This window comes from Neodiprion virginianus, chromosome 2 (assembly GCF_021901495.1).
Source record: "Neodiprion virginianus isolate iyNeoVirg1 chromosome 2, iyNeoVirg1.1, whole genome shotgun sequence".
NCBI lineage: Eukaryota > Metazoa > Arthropoda > Insecta > Hymenoptera > Diprionidae > Neodiprion > Neodiprion virginianus.
In genome coordinates this window covers 1129650-1149560 of record NC_060878.1, presented here as the reverse complement: position 1 = coordinate 1149560, position 19911 = coordinate 1129650, and the positions used below count along the sequence as shown (strand labels likewise).

The following is a 19911-nucleotide window of genomic DNA, read 5'->3' as shown; positions in this document are numbered from 1 at the left end:
GGAAAGTATAAAATTATACATCTCGAACAGAGCGGTATTCACGCATCCGTATACTGCAATTTATAACCTGACGTATTAAAATGCATCGCACGTTGTATTTATGCATATTTTCGTCAAGATATGCTGCTGAAAAGTATCAAATAATTTGAAAGAATTAGACGTCGACTGAATACTGTTACAGACGACGTCGATTGAAAAATATTCAGTTGAAAATTTTCTCTTTTCAAATTATTCCGTCAACGATCGTACTCGTGAAAAATTGAATTCACGCGCCACTGCTCGGCGTTCGAATTTCAAATATTCGAAATCAATTGGCGCCCCGCCGAGGGTCATGACGTCACGCGAGAACGGGGTTTGTCGGTGACTTCCAAGTCGGCCAGCAGAGGGCAGGAGGGAGGTTCTAGTTAGCGACGTTGGTTATGAAGTGAATCACTGAATCACTCGGGCATAGAAATTCGAATAAATAAAAGTAGGCTGCTGGCAGCCAGTAGTGAAATATCTCTATGTCTGTGCGTGTGCCGCAATGTGCGAATGACATATTAGGCAAAATCGTAACTACAAAGAATAATATTACGTGTTGGGGTTGGAGGAGGTTCGTTTAATGAAACCCTCCTTGTATGTAATCACCTATTCAACACGTAACCGTCAGTTAATTAATCCGTATATAAACATAGCTGCTCTCTCGAATGGATACAAAAACTTGAGGTGATCTCGGGGATTATCACAGAAGTACTCGCAGTTAACGTTCGTGAACGTTAATAAAGGGGGAACGAAAAGAAAACATATCGCAGTGCCTCTCTGATCCGCGACAACTGGACTCATTTGACTCGATCATCGGCAAGCAAGTTGTTGCCATTGTGCCCACCAACCAACCTCGATGTGGTTCACGTGTTAATGGTACTGCAACAAACAATTTTCACGGGTGATCTAGTGACTCGCCCGTAATATTATCGTAATAAAATGAAAATGCGCGAGACGAAGTGTCAAACGAACAGACACCGATTCTCCGTCATATCGCGTCTTGTGAGCGTCGAATTTGAAACTATGACGGATTCCCCCTCTCGTTGATTAACCTCCTTCCTGCAATCCGCTCCCGCTGCCAGGTAGAACCACCGTCTATCAACAATCGTCAATAAATACAATATCGGCTGTCTGTCGCCGTTCCAACGCTAGCACACACTCAAAACATACAAACATAACCTAAAAAGTTCGCGGGATGGGTAACTGCCTATGCAAGGATACTCAGGACGAGTTGGAACCTTACAGCAATCGTAATCACAATGCGCAAATTGGAAACACCGTCATACCAATTGCCAACGACACAGTCGCCGCCGGTGACGCAGCAACCGCTTCTCCCACGTTCAGGTTCCCAACATCTGCAAACGTTGACAGATTGGTGCTCGAGACCCTAGGAGTCATCGGAACACTCGTCGACAAGTTAGTACCAATTCTCATCTCTTCATTCTCTCGATATTCACAAGCATGCTCTGACTGCCATGAAATTTCTATTCATCAGCGAGCAAGAACCCCCACCGGCGATGCTGAAGCTCCACGCCATTGCAGACAAGGAAGATGGGTGGATTCAGGTCGTTAGTTCCATGGTGAACGTCATACCGATGAGCGATCCACTGGGACCCTCGGTGATTACTTTGCTACTGGACGACTGTCCTCTGCCTTCAAAGGTGAAATGCTCACTGACTTATATTCGACCTGACATTGTACAGAGTCAGATATTCTGAAAAATTTGTCGTTCCAGTTTACTTATGTTCGTTTGTTTGGTTTTTTTTATTTTTTTTTTTATTTTTTTTATCTATATATATATATATATATATTTGATCAGACAACTCATATTCTAGCCTTAATGACAGAATCTGGTTTTGTCAGACGAGCAAGTAATCAATTGAGTTACCAGACCTCACGGAAACTGGTGGTTGATTGGTTGCGGTTTAATCTTCCCTTCATGAAAATTAGTATTATAATATACGACGCATACGTGCCACATTGATTATAGCTCGATCTAAGATACGAAGATCTCATGACTGACAGAGCGTCATTAAGCTGCGACATATTTATCTCAGATATAGAACATAATTTACCAGCTGAGTATATCGTTTTCTGAATTGTTGAAAGATTTTATTGCCCAGTAGCATAAAGGCTACATTGACTCACATTTCTCACTTTTCCTTCTTTATGTTCACTGAAACTGGGAAGAAAGTCTCCATATCGTTATCTACATTTTAACATTAATCGGGCTTTGGTGCTTTTTGTTTCAGTCCCATGTCGAATGTATATACATGTATATCTACTTTCACCCAGGATCAGTGGTACAGAATTGGTCTCATTGACTATAAATCATATCAGCACACTCTCTTATTTCTTTGTATCCACTCGTTTTTCCATATAGGATTTCTTTTTTACCTTATGTTTCCATTCAAGATGGAAACTGTATTAACTAAGTAACTAATTCCATAAATTGTTCAATCAAACGACAATCACCCTTTGCCCACTCCTAAGTTATCGATTCTTTGCGTAATGTGTTACAGGACTCAGTGTTGAGATTGTCGCAAATGTTTCAACTGTCTCAGAAGTTTGGAAACAAAGTTCAAACTACCGCAACGCAACAGCGCAATATTTGCGTTGTGCTTGGCTGTATAGCAGACAAATTAGCAGGACCAAGTAGTATAGCAATATTATCGGACGCCACCTTAGGCTACCTCGTGTCAAATTTGGTAAGTCAATATGACTCTCTAAGATCTCTCAGAATAAACACTTGGGTTCACATTCATCTTGTTTCAGAGAAAAGATGTCGACCCCTACGTAGTGCTTTTTTCGTTAATTGGATTAGAAAAATTTGCCCAAACTAGTAAGTAACACATGCCAGTTCCGTTTCTAATAATCCAACATCATTGTCCAACATAAGTTGATATCTTTGTTGGATCAAAATTTATTTATGACGTTAAAAATTTTTTTAGGTGAAAATAAAATAACGATAAAGAAAAGATTGCTAGCTGAGAAAGGAAATCCGTTGTTAGAGCTTGAAAAATGGGTCGATTCATCCCATTATATACAACGGCAAGTGGGCTTCTGCGCTCGTTGGTGCTTGGATAATCTATGTGAGTATAATTACTGGAATTTTTACCACTTGGAAATAATTATTTGTTGAAATTTGAGCTACCAACATTTGTTGCTTACTCATACATCATTATTACCTTTTTTTAATACACTGCAGTTTTAATGGAGGGCAGAAAGTACTCCCACGACACGGTTGACACCACAGGTATAAACGTGATGTTGAACACGAAGGATGTAAGCGAGTACTTGAAGATTTCCCCAAACGGTTTGGAGGTACGCATAATGTTTGTCAAATGAAAATTATCCTCTTTCTTTTCTCATCTGTACTTGATGAAGAGCTCAACATTTTTCACAAATATATTTCAGGCACGCTGCGATGCGTACTCTTTCGAGAGTGTCCGATGCACCCATCAAGTCCACTCTGGCATTTGGTACTATGAAACTTTGATCATTACACCAGGTGTTATGCAGATCGGATGGGCTACAAAGGACAGCACGTTTCTTAACCATGTAAGTTACGAGATTGTAGAAAATATTCCAAAACACATTTTTATTTGTTTTCTGTTTCCTTTTTTGTTTACGAATTTTGTTCCATTCATCATTTTATTCTGAATATACCATACAGGAAGGATACGGTATAGGCGACGACGAATTTTCTTTAGCCTATGACGGTTGTCGGAGATTAATTTGGCACAATGCTAGGAGCGAGGCGCAGCATGACAGGCCATGCTGGAAAGCTGGTGACATTTTAGGCTGTTTGTTGGACTTGGTCAAGATGGAGATTATTTTTTCAATAAACGGCTTCCCTCTCAAGCCCTGTACTCAAGTTTTTAAAACAGCAAGGTCGGTATCATCGTTCTTGATATAAATAATCGATACATGTACTCAAATATTCGTAAATTGAACAAAGTCTTCACCAATTTACACATTTTAACCGTTTTTAGGTCTGGATTTTTTGCCGCGGCTAGCTTTATGTCGTTCCAACAGTGCCTGTTCAACTTTGGCAATGTATCCTTCAAGTTTCCACCAACAGACAGAAAATATCAAAAATTTAATGATCATGCAAACTTGACTGCCGAGGACAAAGTCGTTTTACCTCGTCATATTTATTTGGATCAGCTAAGGAAATTAAGCGTGAGAGAAGACTCGTGCACTTTGTGCTTTGATCAAAAAGCCACTGTAAGGTTGCTGCCCTGTGATCATAGGTGACGGTTCTTTTCTTTCTTCTATACGTTCTCATCATTCGCATTAATAACTTTTGTTCATTTTTTCACGACCCGAATGTTTATCCTTTCAGGGGATTCTGCCAAACGTGTTCGAGACAGTTGATCGAGTGTCCGATGTGTAGAGCAACGATAAAAGAGGTTGTTCCTGACAACACATGACACCCGTGAAACGATAATTAGCATTTAATAATTAACATTTACTACCGTTTGTTTTTCTCGTGTAATATAAGTGATACAAAAATATGCAAAAGATTCGCTCCGCAAGATAATCATTTGCGTTAAATTAATATCCGGCGTTAAGCCGTGTATTCAATACATGAAGCATTGTATTATTTGATTCATTTCACATTAGTCACGTTTCGCGGTTTACAGTATTTCCGCAGGAGTGAAGGACTGAGAATTTTGCTATCGGTAAAACCAAGTAGAGAAACACACATGTGGACGTGTACGGAAAAAGAAAAGAAGCCAGGGAGCACTAGCATATCTCTACGAGAAAACTTCGCTGTAATTCGCGTATTAACTTTCAACAGTTCCTAAACTATTGTTTGATATTACAGTGGAAAATTTTATCTTCGCATGCGAGGAGTTCATTCTTGACGCTTATAGTATTATGTGATATGATCTAAAGTTTGAATCGGAAGTCCTTCTCTTCTCATACGTATACATTACATATGTACTTACATTGTAATTTAATGATATGTGAATGCAGAGAAAATTCGCGCTATCGCTGTTATATCTCCGAAAACACGACGTCCTACCGATAGATCGTCTCTTGAGAAAGATAATCATGTGATTTCTCAAGTATAAATATATTTTTAAGCTTCTGAAAAGTTTGTATAAAAACAAAAGATATATATATGTACGTATATATATATATATATATATATATATATATATATATATATATATATATATATGTATGCATGAGGCATTCCACAACATCTCGATCAAGATTCTACGTCGATATCTCAGATTGGCTTTATAATTTTTTGTATGAAAGTACGTAACGAAAAACGCAATCGCAATTTTTGCAGAATTTTTCAACCCAGTGTATCTGAAGTATGATTTAAAAACTTGAAAGAAAAACCCACTTTCTAAAATTTGAAAATATTCAGAAAAATCTTATAAAATATAACAAAATTTTTGCCACTTATCAGAAGATGGAGATTTCATAATTTTAAAAGACAAATAAGAGAGTGTGGAAGAAAAAATTACTCTTTTATTTGATTGCATTTTTGACATAAGAATAAATATAAAATCTCGTTATAACGCCTCTCTGAATAGATATTTTTCGGCCCATATTATAATGAGCTTTTATGTTTATTCTTATGTCACAAATGCTTAAATCATACTTCAGATACGCTGAGTCATAAAATTCTGCAAAATATTAGGCTTGTAATTTTTGTCGTGTACTTTCATACAAACACTTATAAAGCCAGTCTGAGACAACGACGTAGAATCTTGATCAAGATGTCATGGAATTCCCCATATATATATATATGTATGTATATATATATATATATATATACACATATATATATATATATATATATATATATATATATATATATATATATATATATACATATATATATATATATATATATACATATATATATATATGTATATATACTTATAATTGTATATATATATACACACAGAATGAATTATATTTAACAAATAAATACAGATTATTATACGGATACGTATTGTATTCTTGGGAGGATATAAAAAGAAAAAAGACAAAAAAAAATATGGTTGAAAACTTAAATTAACCCTTTACTACAATGACGATTCCACCCACGCATTCGACGACACGCTCCGAAGTTGATGAAGACATGCTTATTTATACTCGCAAGTGGATCTTTTCGAGGGAAAACGAAGTTGAGGTAAAAATAACCGGAATAAATTATTCACACTGTCGAAATATTAGAAGAAAATGAAATTTCTAACCACGGCAACGTTTTCATCGCGAATTACGATAATAATTCGTTTACTTATTATTCAAAATGCGCGCGACGGGCGAAGAAGAATTTGTAAAACGTGGAGGAGACACGAAGCAAACAAGTGACTGTTACATTGCGGTGATAGTCGCGTTTATCGGCGCGGGCGCAATCAAACGTAAAAAATATCGATCGTATCGATAGGGTCGGCCGTTGAAGAGAGGGTGAACGATCGTCGCGATTCGTACATATCGAATACTCGCATCTCGATTCAGCCAATTGCGTGCGTTCAAGCGCAGTAGTTTGTTACAACATGGCGGGTGAGTGAGGTGCCTTTAGACGGGACGAGGTTCTCCGAAAACATGAACGATATGTCCATAACCCGTGGTGTTTGTGGGTTTCAGATATATCCTATCTCCAGAATGAAGACCTCGGAGACACGGACGAGAGTGAGTAGACAATCATTACGCAATAATAGCGATTTAAGCCGAACGGTTAGCAGACTCGGACGGCATGCGAGGTCTTTCCTGCCTCCCGTGGCTGTGACCGTGGCTGTGGCTCTGACCGTAGCTGCGACGACGACGATGCGAGTTTGTACCAGCAGCGCTAGACGAACGTGCCACATTATCCGTCGCTCGATTACCCTGTTTTCATTTCATCTATAATTCCGCCCTCCTTTGAGGTTAGATTACGCGACGTTTGACCCGACCGACGACGAGTGTCATCCTCGTCCTCGCTCGTTTATCGCTCTGTGCCAATGCGATGTTGTGTTGCCGCCGCCGCCGCCGCCGCCACCGCCGCAGCTCACGGCCACGGCGACGTCGACGAGGATCATCCAGTGATTATTCTCACACGCTCGCGTCGCTCATGGCGAAATAAAAATTCTCCGGTCTGCCGGCGGGGCGGATCAACGCGTTTGCGGGGGAACGGGATGGGAGGGGGGGGGGGAGTTTACGCGGGGGAGGGGGAAGGAATCGGTAGCGTTTTATCAAGCAGGTAGCGCTAGAAGCGTCTGTCTCTCTCTTGTCCTACGACCGCTGCTTCTTCCTCTTCTCCAAAGACTATTTCTAGGAATGAGATAGACCCCATGTGGCTCCGGTCCTCGTACTACCGACTCTTTACGCAAAGAACCTTCGGCAGCGCCTCTCGTCCTCCTCCACCTCCACCTCCTCCTCCTCCTCGTCGTCGTCGTCGTCGTCTTCTTCGTCGTCGGACAGGAGAAAATGATAACGATTCACCTTTTCATCTTTCTGGTCTGATTACCGTTATTAACCGCCCCCCCCCCCCCCTCCCCCTCCCTCCCCTATCCCTCCCACCCTCCAACGTGCAAACTCCCGGTCGATCCGCGATACCCAAAATTTCGTCTCGCTTCGTTGCACGGCTAATTCTTTGTCATTTACACTTGCGCCTATGCCGTACGTGTGTGCATATATAAATATGTTCGTGTGCGTGTGTGTGACTGTGTGTATATATCGGCGTTATTATACTTGGCGAAACGCCCCCCACATTCGTCGTCGACTAGCTTCTTCTTTGTAGCTCTACGTAGGTACATGCCAGTAGCGCGTCCTGGTCTATTCTCTCCATCCGGACTTGAACTTGTCGAATACATATACGTGTACGATGCGGATATATATATATATATATATATACACATATACACCTACCTGTGTGTAACTCGTAACGCGTATATATATACACATACACACATACACGTATAAATATATATATATATATATATATATACACATATGTATGCACGTGTGCTTTCCACGAAGTGATAACAACCAACGAAATAACTTCTCGGGTCGTTAAACTCCCGACTGACTCGGTGCAGCTCGGGTCGCTGTGTATAACAAAATAGACTTTATTGTAAGAAACAATATGTAGTATGACGACGGTAATCCATCCCGTGAATATATGTATTTCGGTAAATCGCAGCTGCGAATTGTTTACACCTTTATAAATCGTCGAAACCGGGGGATGGGACAAAAACGCGTGTGAAAAATTCTAAGAGAGTTTGGCAATATCGCTAAAACTTACCCCCACCATTTATTCTCATTGTCATTCGATTGCTTGAATTTTTTGGTTTGTAGATTTGTCGAAAGTTCGAATCCTCGGTGCCATGCTGTAGATGCTTGTGTAAACTTGATGGGAACGTAGGGAACAACGAACCTCCGTAGCCCCGAATTCCTCCCCTCCCTCCCTCTCTTCCTGGCCCCGTCCGAAGCTGCCATCTCGTGTCGAAAATTACGAAGCACGAATTGGCCGTTCGAATGCCAATTACGATTTTCTCAACTGCAAAAATTTATACCCTCACCACCGGGGAACGCATTCTGTTCACGTATACGTAACTTGGAGTGTTTAACCATAAAAAAAAAAAAATCATAATCTTTTTTCTTTGGTGCTGCTTCCTCGCAAAAGTGTTGTTTATGACGATAAACAAATCCTCTGCAAATTTGAGCTCGATCGGATAAGATTTAGCGGTCACGCTTTGAAGTTTTGAATATATAAAATATAGACGAAAATGAAAAATATCAAGAGACCTTTATTGTAGGGCAACGATATTTGGTACAGAAAAGGTATCCGGATATTTTCTTCAATTTTGCACATATTTTGAGAATTAATGTGACTCGAAAGTGGTGAAATTTGAAAAATCAAAATCAATCGTATTAAATTCAAAGAAAATAAAAGTTTTTATTATTTTTCATTTGCCTCTATATTTTGTATATTTTCACGATAAATCGACGGGCTGAATTTTATCCGATCGGGCTCGAATTTGCAGGGGATTTGATTCTTTTCATCGTAAACGACAGTTTTATTACAGTTAAGAAAAGATTTGTTTTTTTTATTTTTCGGTAAACCACCCCAACGCACCTACAGCCACTACAAACGTTCCTCGTGCAGGTCGTCCGACACACCGACGACCTACATAATGTCTCGCCGCATCATCTCTCGTAGTGTTCTCGACGACGACGACGACGACGTCTTCGGTCCCGTATTTCCCTCATTCCTTATTTTCCGTCGTCGTCGTCGTCGAATCTCTTTTCTCTTCCTCTCGTTTTCCGCATCGTGAATCGGCATTTTCGAAAATAGAACAAAGCGCTACGAAATACTGCAGTCAGGTACCGTTTCCTTCTGCTTGATGCGACGCACGTGGTCGAGTCTGGATGCAGACGTATAATAACAATAATAACAATAACAATAACAATAATAATAATAAATGCGCGGAAAATCTCGCCGAATCACTCGTGCTGTAATTCTTTATATATTCGCACACATTTCTATACTTTTTCTTTGCACTCTCGCAGTGAATTTTCTTTTTTACCCCGATCTATATAATATTATATCACGCGATCCATACTTTTCCTATATGTCGCACAACAGATTACATGTGGAACTGATTACTTTTTTTTTTTTTTCTTTCTTTATTCCGCGCCTTGTGATTATATATATATATTTACATGTGTGTATCAAGTTCGATAACGAGCCGCGTGTATAATACGCATGTGTATATATATATATACAACGATTCTCACGTCTCGACAATCTGCACGCATCGCCCGAGCTTCAGACTTACCGTACAACGACACGTATTATGAGATCACGTATAAGATATATTTTCAATGGTAAATTGAGCGGGTTTGCAACGTACGACGGAGAGATTCGTAAGAAATAACGTTTTTCCGCCGATCGGCGATCGATCGATGATCGGAAGGAAATGCGAATCAAGTTCCCGTAAGTTTCTACGACACGGTATACGATACACAACGTCTGGGTAATGTATGCGTAATCGATCATCCGAAATCCAAAATGGTCTCCGTTTGGTTAGCGGCGCAAATAGAAACGGCGCGTGTGGCATTATCACCGAAGAGAGACGACTTCGGTGGCTCTCAGGGCCGATAAAACTGTCTCGGCAATGAGAATGAGAGAGAAAGAAAGCGAAACAGAGACGCGGCCTGCCGCGAGTGTCTCTGACGGAGCTTACATTACGCCAAGTTCAGCTCTTGCGACGCCTTCCTCGCAAATTTTTCTACCTCGTCGTATAACAACGGCCGGGCTTTTGCCTTTCCGAAGGTGTAAAATTCGTCGCTGATACGTCGCTCGCGTTGTACGCGTAAGCAGTTTGGTTGGAAAAGTAATTCGCAACGTCTTGCGGACCAAAGACGATGCGGCTGAACAATTAGTCCCAGGGGCCTGACCGCCGACTGCGCGTAACGTGTGTACGGGTTTGAAAAAAACGCTTTGCGCCGCTTCGCTGCTTCTGAGACGTACGGAGAGAGAGAGAGAGAGAGAAAGAGAGAGAGCTTTGGCTGCGGCATGCCGAGTATTATAGTCATGGGTGGGTACCGCGGCGCTCTTTATCTGACATTCCGGAGGTCGGTTATCAAGTTGGCTTACTTATTAACAAGCGCCGCGACGACGACGACGACGACGACGACGAGCGCCGGGACCGGGGATTCGAAAGAACCGTTCCTCTTGTGTGCAGTCGAATTACTTATGCCGCAGAGGTCCATGATCCTCCTCCTCCTCCTCCTCTTCTCTCTCCATCCTTCGAATTCGTATTTAAAACGCGCGGTGTTCTCCTTTAAGCCTCGTCATGGAACTGCAGTCGTATCCCGATGGTTTTTGGTCTCTCCCCCGCCAAATAAAAAAAAATAAAAATCTCATATTATTCGTACCAATCAATTTTTAAACACGTACGCGAAATCTGCGGCATCGATCGGTAAACGCTTCGTGCTGTAACATATACTTGAAGAGGAGAATTGAAAAATACTGTAAGTGCGATTGTTTCGCAAAGAGAAGACTTTAAATTTCTATGCCAAGTAGGTACGTAATGCACGAGCTTACCTGTGTGCTTGATAACGATATTTTCCAAAGAAATTGTTTGGTTTATTTATTTGAAAAAAAAAAGGAAAGAAAAATAATACTTGTACCGTAGCCGTTCGTACGATTTTTCGTCTTCACTTTTATGTTTAACGAATCAAACCTATGTATACAAAAAGTAAACGTTGTATCGTTGAAATTTTTCCACTATGATCATCAGTTTCGATTGAATGGCCATTCGTACAAAGAAAATGTACATGTTTTTCAACCGACTCGTAATCTGTGTTATTATCCAGTCGTGAAAATATCGACGTATTAAAATTCCGAACTTTTTCATTCACTGCCTTATCCTCGATGCACCCACATCCTGTAATGATATGAAAAATTGTATAACGCGAGACGGAAAATTGGGTTTCTTATGCAAATTCTAGACACGCCTGCCTTATAGGACCTGACACACTGACTATTAAAAGTCATTGCATGTCTAGATACTAAACATTTACCGTATAACTGTACAAAAGTATTGTCGGTTTACGAAATCAGGATGCAAATTTACAAATTCGGCGTAGCGACGTAGTTAATTGCTGTGTCTTTTGTTTCAAATTCACAATATAAAATTTACACTAAATTCGAGTACCTAGGTAGTAAATTTATTGCATTTGTAAACCGAACAAACAGTCAATTTGTGTATGGCGAATTCACCGTTCCGTATCCGTATAATAATTCTTCCAATACCGCGTACTGAGTTCCGTAGAGAAATTTTTAACAGTGCAGAATCGTTTGGCACGCTTATGATATCCTTTTGCTAAAATGTATTACACGTACATACATACATACGTTCATAAATCATCCGCGCGATCATCCCGCGGACCCCGTATTAATGGCCGACGTTGCAGACTGAGAGTCTAAGCAAAGAGCAGCCTGACTCGCGAATGAATTTTTCGCGCCCCGCAATCCGCGTGCGACGCTCACGTCCGCGTAATTTAGCTAATTATTATCCGCACTTTTTCTTCGATCGGATTAATATAACGGGTCTGCAAAAAAAAAAAATATTTTTTTGTTTAGTTGCGTGGTATGTTTTTGATAAATATTCAGTTTTCGAGTGTGCCGAATGCAAAAATTACTTTCATTTCATTCCGTCACGTACAGTATTCTTGCAAAATACGAGGTGTTTGTATGAAAAAAAAAAAAAACACAACAGTAATGAAAAACACCGTCAACAATATTTCTTATAAAATTGAACGAACAATTTCTTTACGAAATTTATTCAACATTCCGTATTCATTCTTTTCACCTACGAAACCTTTTCTTCTTCTCTTTGATACACCTTCGAACACGTTTTCCGCTTTCAATTTTCTCTTTCCCTGTTTGAATTTATTCTCGAGTCTCACTCTGATACGCATTAAATGGAAGTAAGAAATCCCTTTTTTGCATAGGATTTTTCTAATCAAGAACAGGATACCGGATTTCGAATAAAAATGGGGAATTTAACTCTAAATGAAACTACAAACACGAGTTGCAGAAAAAACCTGACGCGATGAAACTTTTTGTGTATTTTTTCCGGTTTCGGTGAGTGAAAATCTGTAAGAAACGGTATAAACAACCTGTGCATTTTTTTTTGTTGCAGTCCTGTGTAATTTTCACGTTTCCTACGTCATAATATTGTATACATATCGTATGCGTCCGTGGGTGTGTTTTTGTTTGCGGGGATCTATTGTAGATGTATGAAAATCGATCAAATAATAGGCTGCATGAAGGACATTTCGCTTATATCGAGACCTCATCGCGAATATTTAAGTCTGCGTACGTGATATAGAATTATCGTGCATATGCACTTGCAATTTTGTCAATTTAGTTCACTATTTCTTTCTTATGCCTTTGTTACGAATCATATTACAGGTAGATGAACGGGAAATTAATCCGCACGCTTGAAAAACATTTCTAAGCTGCATACATATGTGTATAACATGTTACGTATAGGTTGTATATTATACCGATATTTTCAAATCGTGCGAGTCGCGTGACGCTTCAAAGGATCGGTAGTTGCGAATTTTTTGTTTTATTCGTGAAATTGTTAAAACATCGTTGATCAGCGAGAAAGAATTTCGCCTGTCGAAACGACTCGATTCTTATTTTCCTACAACTCGAGTCTTCGATGATTTCATACCGCGGTAAAATCAGACCAATAAATTAATACCTGATATCGGAAAATGTGTGACGACAAAAATTTCTATCCTCCGACTTTCGGCGTTTAAAAATCCTATAAATCAACTTTCCGTTTCTTTAAAAAAAAAAATCGATTTCTCCGTCTTTCTAAATTCTTACCCCCGCCCCAAAACGTCGCTCTACAAAATATCTCGGCGGCTTGAAACCAGCAGAATGCACCCCGGATGCAAGTGCATCGGCATCGGCAGCAGCGTCGTCGTCGTCGGCAGCAGGTTTAATGGCACAGCGGGAAACAGGCGGCGAGGAGTTCCTGGAATCAGGGTAGTCCTAGAAAACGGGTTTCCGGTTCGCCCTGCCCGAGCCGAGGCCAACATGCGGCGGCGTGAAACCCGCGCCCTGGGAAAAAAAAAACCTAAACTTTTCTCCTAAATAAAAAATTCACCCTGCATGCCTCGCCTCTCTCTCTCTCTCTCTCCCTCTTTCTCTCCCTCTCTCTGCGCAGGATCGGGAGCGCCAGCTTCCCGGATGGCTGCGGGACGCCTACCTGTTAGGCACATGCACTAGGAATAAATATACCTCACCTACCTTGTACGTGGAGGTTGGATTGTGTGTTTTCTTATTCCCCGAGCATTGCCTGCGATTAGATTTTGTCGCGCGTGACGTGATTCGGGAATCGGGGATTTGTCGGGTGGACTGTCTGCACGGTCCTGGCCAAATCAAGGTGTCGCGAAATGAGGAGTGAAGATTACCGAGAGGAAACGATCACTTTTTCCCCGATTAATGCGAGTATTGCCGATTATTTTTCGAACCACGAACCACGCTGTGTGATTAGAGTCAAAATATTTGTTATAATATGCGAAAGATGAATGAATATTTTCACCTCAGAGTGAAAAATATTTTAAACAAAACTATAAGTTATTAAAAAAGTTTTCCGCTTGTTCAGACTACGTGCTGAAATTTACGAAATTTTGGTCTCATGTGCACCGTTTCAAAGAAAAAAAAACCGAAATAATTGATCGATCGGTCAATTTTTACCGATTCAATCGAGTCGTGTTCGATTATTTTTTTAGACTCGACTCATCGATTCGTCGATTATTTTTAGTTAGCGGCCATCGCTATTAAAGAAGTGAAATTATAACGAACACGTGCGCTGATCAGGTTCGTTGAGTTCAATCAGATCGAAAAAACGTCTCCCTTAACATTGAGGAATGGAAAGAAACTCGGTTATCAGGGAGATTGGACTGCGAAAAATGCATAATTTTTGTTTAAATCGAACTTTCTTTGAAAATGAAAAAATACTCGGTGATTTTGTTGAAAGTACAATCTTAAAAATAAGATTCGACATCGTAGAATTAAATCGAATGAATCTAACGGATATTTTTCAAGCATTTTATTACACAGCGATTTGAAGTAAAGCATTGATGTGTAAACTTTTGCTCGTGACTCCAGTATTTTGTAAAAGGTATCAATTTTTGGCGGACCGACATCTTGAATGCCGAGAAGCAAAAAAAAAAAAAAAGAAAAGAAACAGCAACGGAATTGAAATTGGGTTGGCAATTATTAACAACTTTTAATACATCGTATGCTATTTTCTCTTCTTTGACATCGTACGTCCAATTTTATAACACTTCGTTCCATTTGTAATTAAATTATTTATACTATCCGAAAATCGCTTAAACTTAAATTTTTATTGAGCTCGTACATTGATAAACGAAACTTTGTCGAATAAATGCAACCGGTTATCTTACAATGTGTAATTTTTTTGTGCGGAAAATTTGTTACGACGAGACCTGTTATGACACTCGTGTACAAATAATTTACACAAATCTTAACGATCCGCAGTGAATTTCCTGCTTATGCACAAACGCGTATCGATCACGAAGCGAAAAAATAAGTTGTAAAGAAGGAAATGTTTTATCTGTCTATCACCGTTTTCCCGGATGTCCTGCGGTGGTCGGCAGCCTTTTTTGTATCTGCAAGCAACGCGGAATCTTGATAATCCCGACGACAGCCAATCCCAGATGTTGACATCGAGAAAGGTTGCGAAAGATACGCGGAACAATATATAATAACCGGCTACGACGTCTAGCTCAATGGACGAGAATATTCGAGCTATTTTGAAAAATAGAGTTTCATTTTTGGAGGATATAAAACATAACAATAACGACAATCGGAAGACGGAGAAATTAAACGCGGCCTTTGAACGGCATTTCAGCTAATCGAGCGCGCGTAAATTGTTTATTTCATATTTATCACACACACCGCAAATTTGATCGATACTTTTACGGGCTGCGTTTAATCGTCGTGGATATTTGGATGAATAGTCACCCTGTTTTTTGCTTTTGACGTGGCCGGTGAAACGAAGGATGAGATGAATCATTTTTCCGCAGAAAAATTCATCCTACGCCGGATAATAAATTATACATGACGATTCGATTTACGCGGCGTTATGATGCATAAACTTGAATCATAGAAACTGTTTTCCCGTGCCGATGACTCTGCGCGTACTTCGAGTCATGCATAAAATATGTATATCATAGCTATTATTTTATTTCTAACACAAAATGACAAGTTCTCAGAAAAACGCTGAATATGCGTCAGCCGGGCTGCTGCACTAATTACGCAGATCTGCAACCAAGAAAATTACACGCAGTTTTTTTTCACTCACTGAAACCGGGAAAAATACGCAAAAAGTTGCATCGCGTCAGGTTTTTTCTTCAACTCGTGTTTGTAGTTTCATTTAGAGTTGAATTCCCGATTTTTATTCGAAATCCGGTATCCTGTTCTTGATTCGAAAAATCCTATGCAAAAAAGGGATTTCTTACTTCGATTTAATGCGTATCAGAGTGAGACTCGAGAATAAATTCAAACAGGGAAAGAGAAAATGGAAAGCGGAAAGCGTGTTCGAAGGTGTATCAAAGAGAAGAAGAAAAGGTTTCGTAGGCGGAAAGAACGAGCACGGAATGTTGAATAAATTTCGTAAAGAAATTGTTCGTTCAATTTTATAAGAAATATTGTTGACGGTGTTTTTCATTCCTGTTGTGTTTTTTTTTTCGTACAAACACCTCGTATTTTGCAAGAATACTGTACGTGACGGAATGAAATGAAAGTAATTTTTGCATTCGGCACACTCGAAAACTGAATATTTACCAAAAACATCCCATGCAGCTGAAATAAATATTTTTTCGCAGACCTGCGTTAATTCAACACTTTCTTAGGTATAAGTATGTAGAGCAATAGTAAATAAGGACACGCTTAATTCGCAGGGCGATTTTGTTCGCGATTGTTGATATTTTTGCAATCCGAATATACTGCACGTCATGCACCGCATGTTAGGTATGAACAATAACGCGTGAATCGTATATGCTTCAGAAACTCGTGACTCGAAATTAATCTGCAAGTATAGCCGTTCGCTGTTATGACGTGGCCGGAAGAATTGCTAAATTTTATTACTCCCGAGCATTCGAATTTAATAAACTTGTCATACATTCCGGAAATTCTTCAAACATAATACATCCGGGATATTGTAATACATACATATCTTAATGCCTCACGATAATTCGGTGAAAGGTAATTAGTTATAATAGTTTCACGATATTTTTCAGATTGAATCATCGGTCTTAGAAACGATCGTTACATTAATATCCGCACGATATTTCAGTCGAAATGACTTCCAAGAATCTCGATCACCGATGCGTTGCGTTTATAAAAAATAAATTCAATTTCAATCTATCGATAAAATTTTCTCACGCTTGCAGTAAAATTATTTCCCCGCCGAGTCGATTGCGCAAAATTTCAAGCAAGTTATGCTTAAATGCAATTCGTTGGGATGAGGCGATTCCGCGGGCAAGATGAAGACGAAAATAATTGAAAGAAAAAAACGAACCGCAACATCGCTCATTGCCGTAGCATTGTGCAATACGCAGTTACATTACTTGTAATACCTACAAAATTTTACTCTTCTCGCTCCGACGCGAAAAAAAAAATAAATGAAAAGAAAAACCCGCTCTGCACGTAATACGAGGTGACCGTGTATACAAGGTACAAGCGCACAACGCACGCGGATCGACGAACACGCTTTACACATGCTGATATATATTCTAACACGCGGTCAATCCAAGCCGCCATTATACGCGACGGTATTCGAGAGCGGCGGCCATTTTCCGATCGCAAACTTTAATACACGTATACCTATAATAGACGCTACGTACATTCGTAATAAACTACGCGCCAAACTTACACGTATCTTTGTTGCCTGTCTGCGTGTGTGTAAATTATGCTTGGGCTGTTTCCGCGCGTCACGTGGAGCCGTGTGAGAAGAAAAAGTGCGCAAGATCGTATTTGTTTCCTCATTTTTGTTTGCCGATTTCTTTCTTTTTTTTTTTTTATTTCCAATCTCTTGGAAATCTAATTTTCATCGTTAAATGTCGATGGATTCTTTTTCTTACCTTCCTCGTTGTGTTTGTCTCTCTTACTATGCTATACAGGTATATACGTATACGCGCGATGGGAAGTAAAAAAGTTTTTTGCCTAAATTGTACAATTTTATTTATACGATTATTCGTACACGGCAAAATGTTGAACAATTGTTCGAATTCGTGTTATAATAGTACTTGTTCGATTCGATTATTATATTCGTACCGTATTTAAAGTATATAAAAACGCGCATCCTGTTTTATGCATAAAAATAAATCGACAATTTTTTTTTTTTTTTATTCAAAATTCAAAAAAAAAAATATTATTCCAAATGCCGAAACAAGAAAAATCCTGTCAAAATTTGTGCTGTCGATATTAATATCGGGAGAGGTGCGTCATCGCGATTTACTATTTCCCATTCAAATAACATGGAGGAAATTTTTTTCTTTTTCTTGCTTTCCCCTCAACTTTGAAATTTTACACCTCGTCAACGAGTTTAGCGTACCGAAAAAACCGTAACGTATTTTTTTTTTTGTGGGAATTGAACCCTCTACAAAAAGAGGTCTCTTGTAATTTTTTTTTTTTTTTACAAATCTACTCTTTCAAGCGTTACTTTTAAGCTCGTTAAGTAACTGCCGAAAGAGTAGATTTGTCAAAAAAAAAAACAAAATACACCAACGCCGTACACCGACGCGTTGACGAGTTATAAAATTACAAAGTTTAAGTGTAAAAGTTTATTCCCGCGTTATTTAAACGGTAGATAAAAAATCGCTCCGAGGCACGTCAAAAATATTAATATTAATAGCTCAAACTTTTCACCGCATTTATTTTGTCTCCGTCGTTTGAAACCGTATTGTCGACTTGAGTTGAGAAAAAAAAAAATTTTTTTTTTTTCAAATAATCAAATAAACGAAGAAAAAATAAAAACAGACGATTTTGTTTTACAAAGTCTCTCGACGCACGCTATATACGTAGTATAGGTGTAGCTAACCGACCGTGAGCCAACCAATGGCGCTCCCTGGTGTCCGAAAAACGCGTTAGCGGCGCGGCGGCTCGATTATTACGTAGCATTCCTCGGATTCCTTCTCCCTCCCCCCTCCCCGACCCTCCCAACTCCGTATCCCCACCCCGCCTGATTCCCCTGACGTCCTTCTCCCATCCATCGATACTCTCTCTCTCTCTCTCTCTCTCTCGCTCTCTACACCGCACACATCTTCGTTCACACACGCGTAACACATATTATATGTACTCGTATATACGTAAGCATGTATACGTAGGCCGTAAGAGAGAAACTTGGACGTTGGTAGTCTTCTTCTTCTTCTTCTTCTTCATCGTCGTCGTCGCCCTTGGCACTTTTATGCACAATCGTGGTGGACTTACCGCATGCTGCACGCTTAATGCACCGATGATGGCCGTGCCGTAGGTTCGATTTTACTACCGAGTCACGGGCGTTTGTAACGAAAGAATTTTTACGTCACGGGTAGTCGTTGATTAAAAGACAGAAACTTTTTATGGGGGGTGATGATGATGCGGAAGATGTAATTATTGCGTTTCTTTTTGTTTCTTGTCAAACATATTTCGTGGAAAATTGGCAAGTTCCTTTTTCTTGTGAGTATACAAATCGCATATGTATGCAACAAACGTAATTTCGCACAAAATCGTACGATTTGTTTTCAATCATTCGTTTGTTCGCAGGAAACAGAAAATGTCATATACCATTTTGCCTTGTAGGAAGGATAAAACAAATATTTATAACAGTAACTGACGCAGTAAAAAAATAAATGAATAATGATGATACTTGCATGAATAAATAATGTACGATATTAATTTGCTTCACCCTGTTATACGTTATCATAATTTTATATGCGTACGTATTGTGTTTGATTATATACAAAAGGAATATAGGTATCTATGAACAATCAAAATTTGCAGTTTCTTATACGTACGTTTGATCCGTGTATAATTTCCTCACAAATTTTATTATTATATCGATGTAACGTGTTGAAGAAAGATAAGAAAAAATGAAAAAATTATAAAGGTATTAACATACGCGAATGTCGATATATCTGTACGCGTGTGTTTGTAAACACGCTTAGGTATGATCGCTGATATTAAGAGAGAGAGGCAGGCGATACTCGGGTGTTAGAGGTGTAGGTACCTAACTCGTTGGTGCGCGTGCACGTCACCACGTGTGATTCACGTGAATGAGCGAGAGAGGGAGGGAGGTTTCACACTGACATTCCGGCTGGTGAACCTCGCGATAT

The 19911-nt window shown here is 39.5% G+C and overlaps 2 protein-coding genes across 2 annotated transcripts in view; both read left to right on the top strand.

Moving 5' to 3' along the window:
- Nucleotides 1-399: 399 nt before the first annotated feature.
- On the top strand, nucleotides 400-5177 carry LOC124298538 (RING finger and SPRY domain-containing protein 1-like). The gene is made up of 11 exons (XM_046750689.1): nucleotides 400-592; nucleotides 675-1437; nucleotides 1517-1682; nucleotides 2544-2729; nucleotides 2797-2863; nucleotides 2973-3113; nucleotides 3230-3345; nucleotides 3439-3582; nucleotides 3698-3915; nucleotides 4017-4277; nucleotides 4370-5177. Exons 2-11 carry the CDS (start codon nucleotides 1217-1219, stop codon nucleotides 4455-4457), a joined length of 1608 nt encoding a protein of 535 aa, XP_046606645.1. The 5' UTR covers nucleotides 400-592; nucleotides 675-1216; the 3' UTR covers nucleotides 4458-5177.
- Nucleotides 5178-6539: 1362 nt separating this feature from the next.
- Nucleotides 6540-19911, top strand: part of LOC124298531 (serine/threonine-protein phosphatase 4 regulatory subunit 1-like) — a 131450-nt gene continuing 118078 nt past the window's right edge. The window contains exons 1-2 of the mRNA XM_046750656.1: nucleotides 6540-6561; nucleotides 6646-6690. Of these exons, the coding sequence (XP_046606612.1) occupies nucleotides 6555-6561; nucleotides 6646-6690 (52 nt within the window). The 5' untranslated portion in view covers nucleotides 6540-6554. The remainder of the gene's footprint in view (nucleotides 6562-6645; nucleotides 6691-19911) is intronic.

Bases quoted from the DNA above. Each gene is read 5' to 3' on its own strand.
- LOC124298538 (XM_046750689.1), top strand. From the start codon at position 1,217: ATGGGTAACTGCCTATGCAAGGATACTCAGGACGAGTTGGAACCTTAC. The intron at 1,438-1,516 runs GTTAGTACCAAT...TCTATTCATCAG, and splicing joins ATCGGAACACTCGTCGACAA to CGAGCAAGAACCCCCACCGG. The intron at 3,583-3,697 runs GTAAGTTACGAG...TATACCATACAG, and splicing joins ACAGCACGTTTCTTAACCAT to GAAGGATACGGTATAGGCGA.